Source organism: Manacus candei, unplaced genomic scaffold (assembly GCF_025592945.1).
Source record: "Manacus candei isolate 608988 ecotype Guabito, Panama unplaced genomic scaffold, ASM2559294v1 h1tg000081l, whole genome shotgun sequence".
NCBI lineage: Eukaryota > Metazoa > Chordata > Aves > Passeriformes > Pipridae > Manacus > Manacus candei.
Genome location: NW_026138129.1, coordinates 5325276 through 5337949, shown reverse-complemented (window position 1 = coordinate 5337949; position 12674 = coordinate 5325276). Strand labels below are relative to the sequence as shown.

Here is a 12674-nt window from a genome sequence, read left to right as displayed (position 1 = left end):
TACCATTGCACTGCTCCCAAAAGCAAGGGCAAGGGAGCCAGATTTCTACCTCCATAGGAAACAAATACATCATAGATGATCTTAATTTTAGAAAAAATATCAAACCAAGTGTAATTGCCGTCTGTTTGCACTCACTCTCTGTAGATAGTGATCTTTTTTTTTTTTAAGAGACAGCAAGATAACAATGCATGTAATTGTCATGAATAACTTAGTTTGAGACTTTTTTGCTTTGTTGTCTTTATCTTTACATTTCCTTTTTATTATGTAGGTAAAGCAAATGCAATACACCACATTGTAAAGTCCAATTTTAAAAGGTTCTTTTCTTCACTGTAAAGCACAGAATGCAAATTTGAAGAGACAATCTGGATTTCTCTATCTTTTCCTATTAAAGAACTTTTACAGTTGGTAACAATGTGAAGAGTAGTAGGCCAATGTTGAAGGTTTTTTTTTTGAGAACCACCACAACTCATTACTGCAGATTTTCTGTTCACTGGCTACATATTACAGAATCCTTATTGTTATATTATCTATGTAAAAATATGTAAATATATATATCTTTAGCTCCACCACTTTTTATAAGTCATCTCTGCTTTTAAATATTTTTTTAATTTAAAAAAATCTTTGAAAGTATGCATACTGACATGTAAGTTAAGTAATATGTCATCTCTAGAATATCAGTATATGGTTTTCATGTGGAAAACAGCACCTCTTGCCATACAAGATTACCGATCATTATTGATGATATCTGCCTGCTTAGAAAGCTCTTTGATGTCAGTGTACAGTGTCAAAGAATGCAGCTAATCACAACCAGTGTCTGGAGCTCCTTGAACATCTTATTAGCTAAGAAGTAAACATTTTATTATCATAACTTATTACCTTAGAGACAAACAAATTATTAAGTTACTACATTTTAAAATTGCCCCTAGAAAACGTCAAGACAGAAATGACAATTTCAAATGTAACATAAAGGACCTGTCCTCCTGGCGGTGCAGCGTAAGAGTCATTAATTATTTGCATTGTTACACATGTATGGAAAGTATACTTCCAATAAGTATTTACAAGTTTATTTGGAAAGGAATCTTAAGGATACTGCCACAGCAGAAGTGTAGTGTTAATAATTGCTAATCCTGATTGAAATGCGTGCAAACAGGTTTGCAATTTGGTAAGCTTTTGAGTTTTACGATTGCAGACAGACTCATTCTAGAAGTAAAAGGTGACTGTAAACAAAACTGGAAAGATCAGTATTGCTGATCTGTATCAACTGACACTTGTTGCTAACTCCAAGTAATACCCAACTTTCTACAGTGTGAGAAAATATAATTACTCTGAAGAAAAGTAGCTAACACATTTTTCTGTTTCCATGAAAAGTTTTGACTTGTAGGTGAAAGAAAACAAAGAAAACAGTAGTCTTTTGTTTCGCAAAGTCACAATTTTGAAGACAAAGCTGGTTCAATGAAAGGTTAGAAACTCAATTTTTCATTAAAATTTCAATGCACTTTCAGTTTACTCTATTAGTAAAATATTTGACCCAGTCCACAATTATATTTGCTGATAATTTAAAATATACTGATGAACTGTATGAGAGACACAATAAGTCTTAAATACCTATTAATACCAGATATGCAGTAATATCTTTAATATTTTACCAGCCAATTAAGTTTGAAGCAAGATGCCCAAGATGAAACAGATCAGCCTCACTCACATACTGAATATGAACTAGTGAATCCACTAAAATTTCAGGATATGAGAGATTTAGGAATAAGTACAGGGATTTAAATTCACAGCCACTTCTACATAGTCTTGCCATAATGCTAGAAATTTATCTACAAATATTTAGTAATCATACTTACTTTGGCCCAGGCAATTTCTGAATCTAGATCAGAAAGCAAGCTCTCTGCAGTGGATTTCTGCACGAGGTCAGCTTCAGTGGTGGCTAACCACTCTGACAAAGAGGTAGACTCTTTCCTCATTTTGCGTGCCAGCTGAGTTGCTCTTTCAAGGTCTTGTTTTCCTTCTGTCACCTACCAAAAAAAAAAAGGGGGGGAGAAAAGAAAAAAAAATATATTTTAAAATATGGCAAATCCAAAAGTGCTAGCCAGCTAAAATATCCACCCAAATATACAAAATCCTTGCATCTTAAGGTTGTCTTGCATTATGGAAGGACCCTGAAAAGAAAGACTGTTTATAAACATCTGCATCTTACTATACAAGACAATACATAAAACTAGAATAATTTTTAATTAAGATACATTTAAAGGAGACAAAGAAATCTGCATACCAATTTATAGCTAGTAAGCACCAAAATGATGTTTACACTTTGTTTATTTTGATCCTTTAACTGAAACTCAAGGGGATGTAGAATCCAGTCAGTCACTCAAACACTAAAATTCAATTCCCTTTTTGTATTTTGAAAGACCTGCTAGCAGAAAGCCGTAAAGAAAAATTTCACTGAAAATCTAGTCTGTCCTTGAAGACATGTCAGTAAAACAGGTATGAAATTTCATGTTTGCTGCAGTATAATCAATTCTATTTCTCACTGGCTACACAATTAGTCTGGTCAAACTTTAACACAGACTTGAGAATAAATCCACTCATAGCAGTCAGAATCAATTGACATTTTGAAAAATTGCGCTCTGTTCTCAGTTCAAAAAAAAAATCATAACGTTATACTGCAAATAACTCTGCCTTTCCTAATCTCTTGTCTACAAGCTTTCTGAGTTACAGATACACAGGTCCCACTAGAATCCACACCTTCGTGGAGTGTTCTCAACTTTACAACAGTAAAATATTTCATAGGGCCCATTCCAAGATATTTCAACACTGTAATCTGGCCCCTTACCCACAGTTTCATTCACAGAGCTCTGAATGCACATGAGTCCACTTGGTCTTCTATCTTAATTTAGTTAGAAAGAGAGTCCTACCTGTTCTCCAAGGGTTTAACTATTTTTTAAACACTTCACCTGGATAAGTAACTATTCAATTACTAAGAAAATTACTTGTATCAATATTTAATACTGTTCATGGGAAATACAGGTTTGCCTGCATTTTGCATTTCATACTGAGAGCAACCATTTAGATGGATTACAATTCTAAAGTATCATGACACCTCCTAAAAAAACCTTAGCTCAACTCAAAAACTTATGACACTGACCGTAAGTTATCTTGTAGGGCTCAAAGACTTAAATGAATAGGAGGTCAGCTTTGCTATAACAATGAAAGCTCTATGAATTGTCCTTTCTTCAAGGCTACAGCTCCTCCAGGAACACTCTGTGAGCACAGGGGTCTTGCACAACTACAAGATTGTTACAAATAATCTTTAATCTCTCACTTGATTGCTCCTGGATGTAGCAGTTAGCCTAGCATCAGAATCAAACCTGGAATAGCATCTGACATCAAAACAACAGAAAAGGGAAATTACATGCAGACAAATATTCATCTGCATATTTGTTTTTCTTACCTGTGCCCCCAAGTCATTGTAAAGAAATTTCAATGCTGTCAGTTGTTCATCCATCCCTTTGGGATTGTCTGTCTGTTGTTTCTGTACGATTTGCCTTCCTGTCTTGATGACAGTTTCAACCTCCAATTTCACCTCACTCAGGGTCTTATAGAGTTTCTAAAAACACAAATAGGTACATTGGTGACAAATTTTTAATGTAGATTTTAAGATTTTGCTTCATTTGGGGACCTTAGCATCAAATGGCACTTCAACTCTGAGTTGTGGCTTAGCAGCAGTGTCTAACAGGAAGATTTCAGACTCCCAGTGTTCTATATTTTATTCTAGTTTTTATTTTCACACACAAAAAAAGAAGAATTAGCTCAATAATTTAGCAGTGATTACTCCAAGGTCAACACTGTTATATGTACTTCCTCTTACGTAAAGTATTTGTTTCGTTCAAATACTAATGATTGCGATGCTTCTCCAGAACATGAGGATGAACCAGGGAAGGGAGTTTTTATAAACTCAGCTGTTTCAACACATCTGTGATCAACAGTCCACTACTTTTATGTCCACATTCTCACCTAGAATATGAGGTTTTTAGTTAGCAATTTTTGTCTTAGCACTTCCCAATGAGTTGCAATAGTTCCATGAGGACTTTAAGCCAAATTTCCTCAGGAGAGAATTTAAGCAAGAAGAATCACACAAGAAAGAAGTACCCCCAAGTATGTGGTAAGAACACTGCATACGCACCATACACTTTTCCAGGTGAGCTTGGATTACATCTGGGTCAGTATCCTTCACATCCAAGACATGAAGTTCTGCTTTTACACCATCCAAAACCCGCTTGCAATCCAACATGCGCTGCTCAAAATTAGCTGGTTTCTGGAAAAGCTGATACTTTGTACATACTTCACGAAGCTTTCTCTGTTTTAATAAATATTATGTAAAAAGATTGTTTCAAATTCGTAGCTGCACTTCAAAAAATAACATTTAAAGCATTTCCCATCACAGAGCATGCCACCACAACTCAGTGGCAATACATGGCACCACTATTTGCCAAGCCCAATTTCATCACCTATTCCAAATCTCCAACTGAAAGAGCTGTAATACTGTATCATACACTTCGAAAATACCCATTCTACTGAAATACAGAGACTTTCTGACTTTCAGCATTTATCTCGTGATACTTGTGAAATTTAAGCTTCCTTATTCAATTCATATAGAGCTGCTTGTTTCCTTATGAAAGCAAGTAAAAGTACATATTTTCTTCTGAGATTTGTTTGACTGCACCAAACAATTTACAGGCTGACACAGTAGTGTGTATGATTCTCGTATTTTACCTGCAAAGCATCTAGTTGAGTTCCACCACGGGGAGACCTGCACTCGGGAGAAGCAGGAGGGAAAGAGCGAGCACTTTTCTTGAGCTCCTCTAAGGTGGATTCATGAGCTGCAATCTCAGCTTGAATTTTCTGCAATTTCAGAAAAATAGGAAAAAATCCACAAAATTGCTTGCAGAGAGGGGAAGGGAAGTTTGCTTACCACCTACTACCCATCACAAGTAAATCTACTCTGTAAAACAAACACCATCATGTTTATTTTAAATATTCTGTCTTTGATGACAGCTTGCTAAATTAAAAGCCACTGTAATTCAATACAACCTTCTTAAAAGAAGAGAACAATCCAGATTACAAAAGTAACACCTAGAGCATCAGCACAGGACTGAAATAAAGCCTTCATGAATTATTAAGTCTAGGCTGAGCACTATGATGAAATATTTCAAAATGTTTTGTAGCAAAGAACTGTACTGAAATACCTGGGCCTCCTGGGGCATCTGAAAGGCATCTATCCTATCCGTCAGGTAAGATGTCAGCTGTCTATCCAGATCTGTTAAGTTTTCTTGCAAGACATGTAACATGTGGTCGGTTTCTCGCATGGTCTGAAGCTGTTGTTCCAAAGTGATCTGCCGGCTCACCGCCTGAGCAGGACAGAAAGATAAGACAAGATGGAGCTGTAATTCAATACAAATTCTAGTAAACTTTCTCAAAACAAAGTGAGAGAGACCCAAAAAATCCTATGCTAGGAGGACTGGCTAAAAAGAACACTTAGTAGGCAGCAATTTATGAAGTTTGCTGTGGCTTTTGAACCAGTAAAAGACAAACAGTGGCACAGAGAGTTGTGCTGCTAGACATACAGAATAGTGAAAACAGGTCTTTCCCATCATCTCTGGAAGAAAGTACTCTTAAAGACATACTAGTTTCAAAAACTAGCTATTCAATGGAAATCGGGGACTTCGCAATACATCACATGTTGTTTGGTGTCTAAACACACGCATTTCCTTTAAAACCAACAAACTCATTATGTTACAGTATCAAAACAGAAGTCCACAGTTCTTTCCCTTTATTGCCCCTTCCTTCAACAGCAAAACATCCAAGTTCATCTGAAATGTCACTAAATTCCCCACTATCAACACATGCACAGACCAGTGTATGTACACATACACATACAGAGATGTGGAGAGTTGTCAACAGCCTAGTGTGTCAGCGCTACAGCTACCAAAGCAGACAGGTTTTTATATTGCAATAAAGTACTGTTGCAACAGGAAAAACAGTAGTGAATGCTAACTTAAATGACAGCACATAGCCCCTAGCTGAGGGCACTGCATTTATGTTGCTCACTGTAATGAGCGTGAACCAAAATCCCCTCTATGACTACACTTTGGCAGTTACAGAAAACAACTCCCATCACACAACTTGGCAGGGGCCTGTATTATCAAGATACAGAACACAAGTTAAAAATCTATGCAACCTGAACTGTGAAATACAGTTAGTCTTCCTCTACTTATTAAATCTATAAAAGGTTAGACTGAAGTAGGAAAAGAGGAAAAAGACAACATAATAGATAGGTAATGAGAAGAATGTTTTCTTTCTGTTCTTTATTTCACTGTGACTTCTTCCTAGCTATTTCAAAGAGTGAAAATGTCACTTATCCTCCTCATTTTTACAGTTTGTGAGCCACTTACTAGTATTTATGGCAGTAGGAAGGCAATATTAACGTCAGTTGTTGAGCTGTCCCTCCTAAATTTGGAATTGCCTTTTTGTCACAATTACCTGACAAAATTCAAGGGGGTTCCTGCAGTACAAGGGTGTGTTGAGCTTGCAAAACAAATCCTAACTCAAGTCACAAAAAAAAGAAAAGCATCTTGCTCTTTGGCATTACTCCAAATTGAAAACAGCTGACAACACTGTGATGCTTTTTACTCTTTTCCTGTATTGCAGTCCTGCATCTATGAATTCAGCCAACAAGAATCATTTCAGACTACTAAGCTGAAAACCTCAGTATATTTCAACCCCAGCCCCAAGTTCTTACCAAGTGACTCAATTCCTCATAGCGGGCATTGAAAGCTTCCAATTTTTCACTGATGATGTCATCAAGAATCCCTCCGTCAATCAATGTCTGCCCAAGTTCCCGAATCTGGGTTCGATTATCAGCTGGATGACGCAAGACTGATTCCAGGGACTAATGAGAAGAAAAAGTTTTAAAGGTCAAAGCACTGAATATTACTGTATTTTCAGAGCTGGAAATATGGCCACATGCACAGAAGTTTAACACCTCAAATGTCTTGAGAGTGCTCTAAAAGCATAAATTAGTTATGGTTTAATTCATAATGGTTACAAGGCAAATACAGAGGTGATTTTACTTTAGATAATTAAGCCTCACAGCATTTCTTGCCTATTCACATCATTTCATAGTACTATAACACTGGAAGGAATAATCAATTTGCAGAGACCAGGAGACAGCATACAATTTTATTATGGTACCAAGTACAGCATGATCCTATACAGAAAAATTCCACTTTTGGTGGAGGATCTTAACAATATCCATTTCTGATTCAGAGTAATACATTCATTTAACATCAAGAATCAGAATACTCAGCACATTTCAGCATTCTACTGAAGTGAAGAATTTACTTGTTTTTTAATGGAGCTATGTGAAAATTTACTAATCCAATAGAATCATTATAATACCTCAAGGGCGTCATTGACAGCATCCAATTTATCAGGCAGATTTCCTGTCATTTGCACCCTTTCTTCCAGATTGTTTAGCCAAGCTGTTTCTAAATCAAGATACTGTAGCAGCTCAATCCAGCAGGACCACACCTCCTAGGAGAAACAGAAAAAAAAATAGTCTAGAATACAGAATGCCTGGAATAGCTCACATACTCTTGTGAACAACTTATAGATATGTTTCTGAGAAATTCACCTAAAACAGACAAGTAGAAAATATTCAAAAATATGCCATGGCACAGTATGGTCTAGACAGAAAAACCTGCAGCTATAGCAGGAAGATACAGAGAAATAAACCTAGCAGTCTCTAAACTCATGCTAAAACTATCACTGACACACAAGTTTGTTTAACTATGTAAGCATGTAACAAAATCCATCCACTCCACTTGAAAGATAGGACATAGACACCCTATCCCAGACCATAACTACATGTTCTAATTATTATTATATTTCAACCTTTAAATTCTGGTAAATTCATTTTGTCATTTTGGAAGATGCACAGATGAATAACAGAGCTGTGAGACAAGGTTACTTATTTGCAGAAGCATTGAATACAATACAGATTATAAAAACAAAGTTAGATGGTGTCTCATGGATTCCAAGGATGCCATTTCAAGGGAAAACAATCTTGGAAAGGAGCCACAGTAAAATGCATTTATGCTGAAGCTACTGTATTCAGTCATTTTCAGTATCATTCTCCATTCCTCTTGTGCCACCTGTCCCCATTTTACAGAATCACAGAAGCAATTGGGTTGGAACATATCTCTGAGATGAAGTCCAACCTCTGACCAAACACCACCATGCCAACTAGACCATGACACTAAGTGCCACGTCCAGTCTTTCCTTAAACACCTCCAAGGACGGTGACTCCCCCACCTCCCTGGGCAGCCCATCTCAACGCTTAACAACTTTCAGTGAAGAAATTCCTCCTAATGTCCAGTCTAAACCTCCACTGGTGCAGCTTAAGACTGTTGTCATGTCATCAGTTACCTGGGAGAAGAGGTCAACCCCCACCTGGCTACAACCTCCTTTCAGGTGGTTGTAGAGCATGATAAGGTCACTCTTGAGCCTCCTTTTCTCCAGGCTAAACAACCCCAGCTCCCTCAGCCGCTCTTCACAGGACTTGTGCTCCAGACCCTTCACCAGCTCCACTACCTTTCTCTGGACATACTCCATGTCCTTGTAGTGCGGGGCACAGAACCGGACACAATACTCGAGGTATGGCTTCACCAGAGCCAAGTTCAGGGGGATGATTTGTTGCCCTGATCCTGCCAGCCACATTATTTTTTATACAAGCCAGGATGCCATTCTGGGCCACCTGGGCACACTGCTGACTCATATTCAGACAGTTGTCAACCAGCACCCCCAGGTCCTTTTCTGCTGGGCCACTTTCCAGCCACTCTGCCCCCAGCCTATAGCACTGTATGGGGTTGTTGTGGCCAAAGTGTTGGACCTTGGCCTTGTTGAACCTCATACCATTGGCCTCTCAGCCCATTGAATTATTATGTCCAGATCCCTCTGCAGAGCCTTCCTACCCTCCAGCAGATTGACACTCCCACGTAACTTGGCGTTGTCCACAAATTTACTAAGGACAGACCCAATCCCCTCATCCAGATCATCAATAACGATACTGAACAGATATGACTACGAAATGACTATCATTCTTACCTCCAACGTGTGGCATTTCCCCCGTATCCGATTGCACAGTAGCTGGTAGTTCTCCAGCACAACGTTCAACTCAGTTGCCAGGTCCTGACCACTAGAGGGCACTTTGGTGGCCAGCATCTTGATGTTGTCTTTGAGAATCTTCACCCGCACCTCCTTCTGCAACACATCCTCCTTCGCTCTCTGCCCAAAGAAAAAAGGATTACATGAGCAGTCTTTAATTGCCATAAAGTCAGATACTCACCACTCAAATGGAAAAATCAGCAATATTACACTGGAAATCCTGCTGCCAATGTATTCTTGGGCACAGTACAACTCCCAGTGCACAAGTCTGGAGTAATAATATTATCAGTTGTCAAGTTTTGCTTTAACCAGAATTCAGGAAGGAAGATAGCTGGAAGACAGATAAGGCAGACCAGTCTGAGCCTGTCTCCACTGAGACAAACAGAAGCCATTAGAAATAGTGACTGTCCTGTGTCTTTGTTTTCAGGTTTCAAAAACAGTTTTTTGAAGCTGAAGTATCTCTAATAACAAGGCATTGCACTTTATGGTAGAATTTAGTACATGACAGCATAGTTTTCATACAGATTTTTCAAGATGTCTTCTAAATGTACAGTAAAAGAGAAAAAGAAAAAGCCAGTTAATGGAAGGGCAAAGAATAGAAAATTTGGGGAACACATTCTATGGCAGGATTATCAAAAACCATTTACTCTTATCTTAAAATTATTCTTTCAAATGTCATCAGGAGTTCCACACTGTTCAAATGAGAGCAGAACTGGCAAGGTCAAAACCATATGCAAAAACGTGCCTAGTTAAATACAGAGAGTGCTCTTTCCCAGTCCTAAAAGTAGTCCCAGGATACTATTGTTACTGCAAATGAAAGAGGAATTGCAAGTATTACAATAAACTTACTGGCTCAGTGACATAACTGTCAAATGTAAAATACATAACATGATCTGGATTTGACAAAGGTAAATGTGCTCAAAGTCTCACAGATTTGCCAATGAAAAGAGGGTTCTTTCTTTCCTTGGCTTGTGTTCAGCCAGCTGTCAGACTATGTGAATCTCAAATGGTTCCAAGGGACATGAATATATTAAAACACTTGTTAAAGACTGCTTCAGAAAATCTCTTCAAAAAGAAGAATTCTAAACTTCAAATAGGTTTGTCAAAGCACTTGTAAGGGAGAAAATTCTTTTCTATGGTCCATTGAGTAACAGTGTAGTGGATACTCATTTAAAAAGTGTACATACAAGTCAAAACATCTATGATGATATGCCTGAGCTCTCAGATTAAAAACCACAGAGATTTATTTACTCTGTACCTATATCCAAGATAATTACCTATTCAACTGAAAATAGATTATAATGAGACAAAAATATTTCCTTCCTCTCCATTTATTTGGCCACCAAACCCAAAATTAGAGAAGCAGGGACCAACATCACTCACTGATCCTTGTGGATCCCTTCCAACTCAGGATATTAAGAGATCGTTGTTTGCAACAGATGATAAAAACAAGATAACCTTAAAACCTGTTTTAAATCTGTTTTAAATTTTCTAAATGTCAAGTTACAATACCTAGTGGACAAGAAACTGAAGTCCAAGAGTTAGAAGCGGCAGAATGTTTTCACAACCTCTAATTTAGATGGGTATAGCATCACCTTTTCTTTCTCAAGTTTCGTCTCCTACTTTCCATATTCTTAGTGTTTAATATGCTATACAAAGTAAGCCTGACTCAACAACTGGGCAAGCTGTTATTCATTATGAAATCCCTACCACCTTGTGGCCAAATAGAACATCTGCTTTCCCAGTTTATGCTTTAAAAAACAAAAATTCCACAAAGCAAAGATGTAAAATACCACTGCCCTTGTCATGACCCAAGCTCCTTTCCACACAGATAATATTCCCACAAAAGGTCAACCCCAAAGTCATTAAGTTTTGTTTCTCTTTAATCAGGACTCTACAATGAGCTGGTACTGCTGACCTTCATTTCCTCTACCGCATTCTCTAGCTCTTCAGGGGACTTGTATTCAAAGTCTTTTTCCAAATATTCTTCTTCAGCTTGGGTCATCCATTCTTGCATCTCTGCCAAATCCTTCTTCAGATTTACAGCTTTTTCCTGACTTTCAGACAGGCGATTTTTCTGACTAATGATCTAGAATCCAAGGTAGAAAAAGAAACAGCAGTTTTGTTACTTAAATGTCCTTCTATATATGAAAAACCACAAGTCTTTGTCAAAATATTTTACTTTCAAAACATATTCAGGCTTTAATTAACAAAAGACTTTTATTTTTACACACACACTCACAAACTTATGAACCCTTTTTCGTACATCAACAAAATTTAGAGGTAACGGAAGGAGGAAAATTACTTTCTACTTTCCCCTTCACTGCACGTAAACTGGTGACAATCCCTGGAAAAAGTCAGACAGAATAAAACCCTCTTCTGATTACAAGTATCATATAGTTAGTATGATATGTATTTATACAGAGCACTAAAACACTCTTCAGGCCTGACTTCTCTCCACAGCTCAAACAACCTGGATTCTATATGAACAGCAAGGCTCTCCAACACAGATGCTCACCAGGAACTGCAACAAAAGAATTGTGTTTCTACAGACAGCAGAAAGCTTCTACCCAAAAGAAACAACTAAATACACCGGACTGGTGTGGTAGCCTATTTATAGCCACTTATTTTTCAAAGCTGCTTGGAAGCAGACAGAAATTATACAGGGACAGAATAAATTCCAGATTTCAGAAACAGCAAAACAGAAGTCAGACTTCCCTCCCACACAGTCCAGAAAGAGCAGCATGAAACAAAGTGAACAAATTAATTTTTAATTACAAACAATTACAAGGTTACCAATGCCACACAACCGAACAGACAGCTGTAGTAACAAGCAAGTATTAGCAAGGAAAGAAGAACTCACCTGCTTACTCAGTTTCTCCCATTGAGTCTGGCAGTCTACTAGCCTAGACTTTGTCCAAGTATTTATGCTTGCAATAGGTTGAGCTCTTAAAGCAGCTTCTACTTCTTTCATCTCTTTCAGTGATGGTTCAATTGTCTCCATTTCATTGACAAACATCTGAGCACACATTGGAGAAAAAGAATGTTGTTCTTCAGCAAGATTTTACATATATTTATAGGCTACTAATAATTTTCTAACTTTTAATTATTCCAGAGAAATTTTTCAGGAGCAGATTGATACAGTGTTCAATCCCAGACTGCTTAAAACAATCCTTTAGTGGTTCAAAACATCAGAACCATGGAACTAGAAAACAAAATACAGCTTGCCATATACAGCATAAACATTTTGACATGCTAAATGTCAACACCAGAACAACGCAAGTTCGAAGATTACATGCACTAAATACCCTGCTGTTTCTGGCATACCTCAGTTTATACTCTACTGGAAACAAACATTTGAACGTACACTGTAATTACTTGCTATAAGATGAAATTCTACATAACAGCGATCATTATGTGCCACTGACTAGGAAGGAATCAGT

General features: G+C 37.6%; 1 protein-coding gene across 6 annotated transcripts in view; it reads right to left on the bottom strand.

The window, feature by feature from the left end:
- The window catches only part of UTRN (utrophin), a 368491-nt gene that overhangs the window by 242530 nt on the left and 113287 nt on the right, over positions 1-12674 (bottom strand). For all 6 annotated transcript variants that reach the window (XM_051811059.1, XM_051811060.1, XM_051811062.1 and 3 more), the window contains 10 exons: positions 12095-12250; positions 11150-11320; positions 9172-9351; positions 7465-7599; positions 6806-6955; positions 5253-5414; positions 4780-4908; positions 4190-4363; positions 3458-3613; positions 1851-2021 (listed from right to left, as the gene is read on the bottom strand). In XM_051811059.1, the coding sequence (XP_051667019.1) occupies positions 1851-2021; positions 3458-3613; positions 4190-4363; positions 4780-4908; positions 5253-5414; positions 6806-6955; positions 7465-7599; positions 9172-9351; positions 11150-11320; positions 12095-12250 (1584 nt within the window). The remainder of the gene's footprint in view (positions 1-1850; positions 2022-3457; positions 3614-4189; positions 4364-4779; positions 4909-5252; positions 5415-6805; positions 6956-7464; positions 7600-9171; positions 9352-11149; positions 11321-12094; positions 12251-12674) is intronic.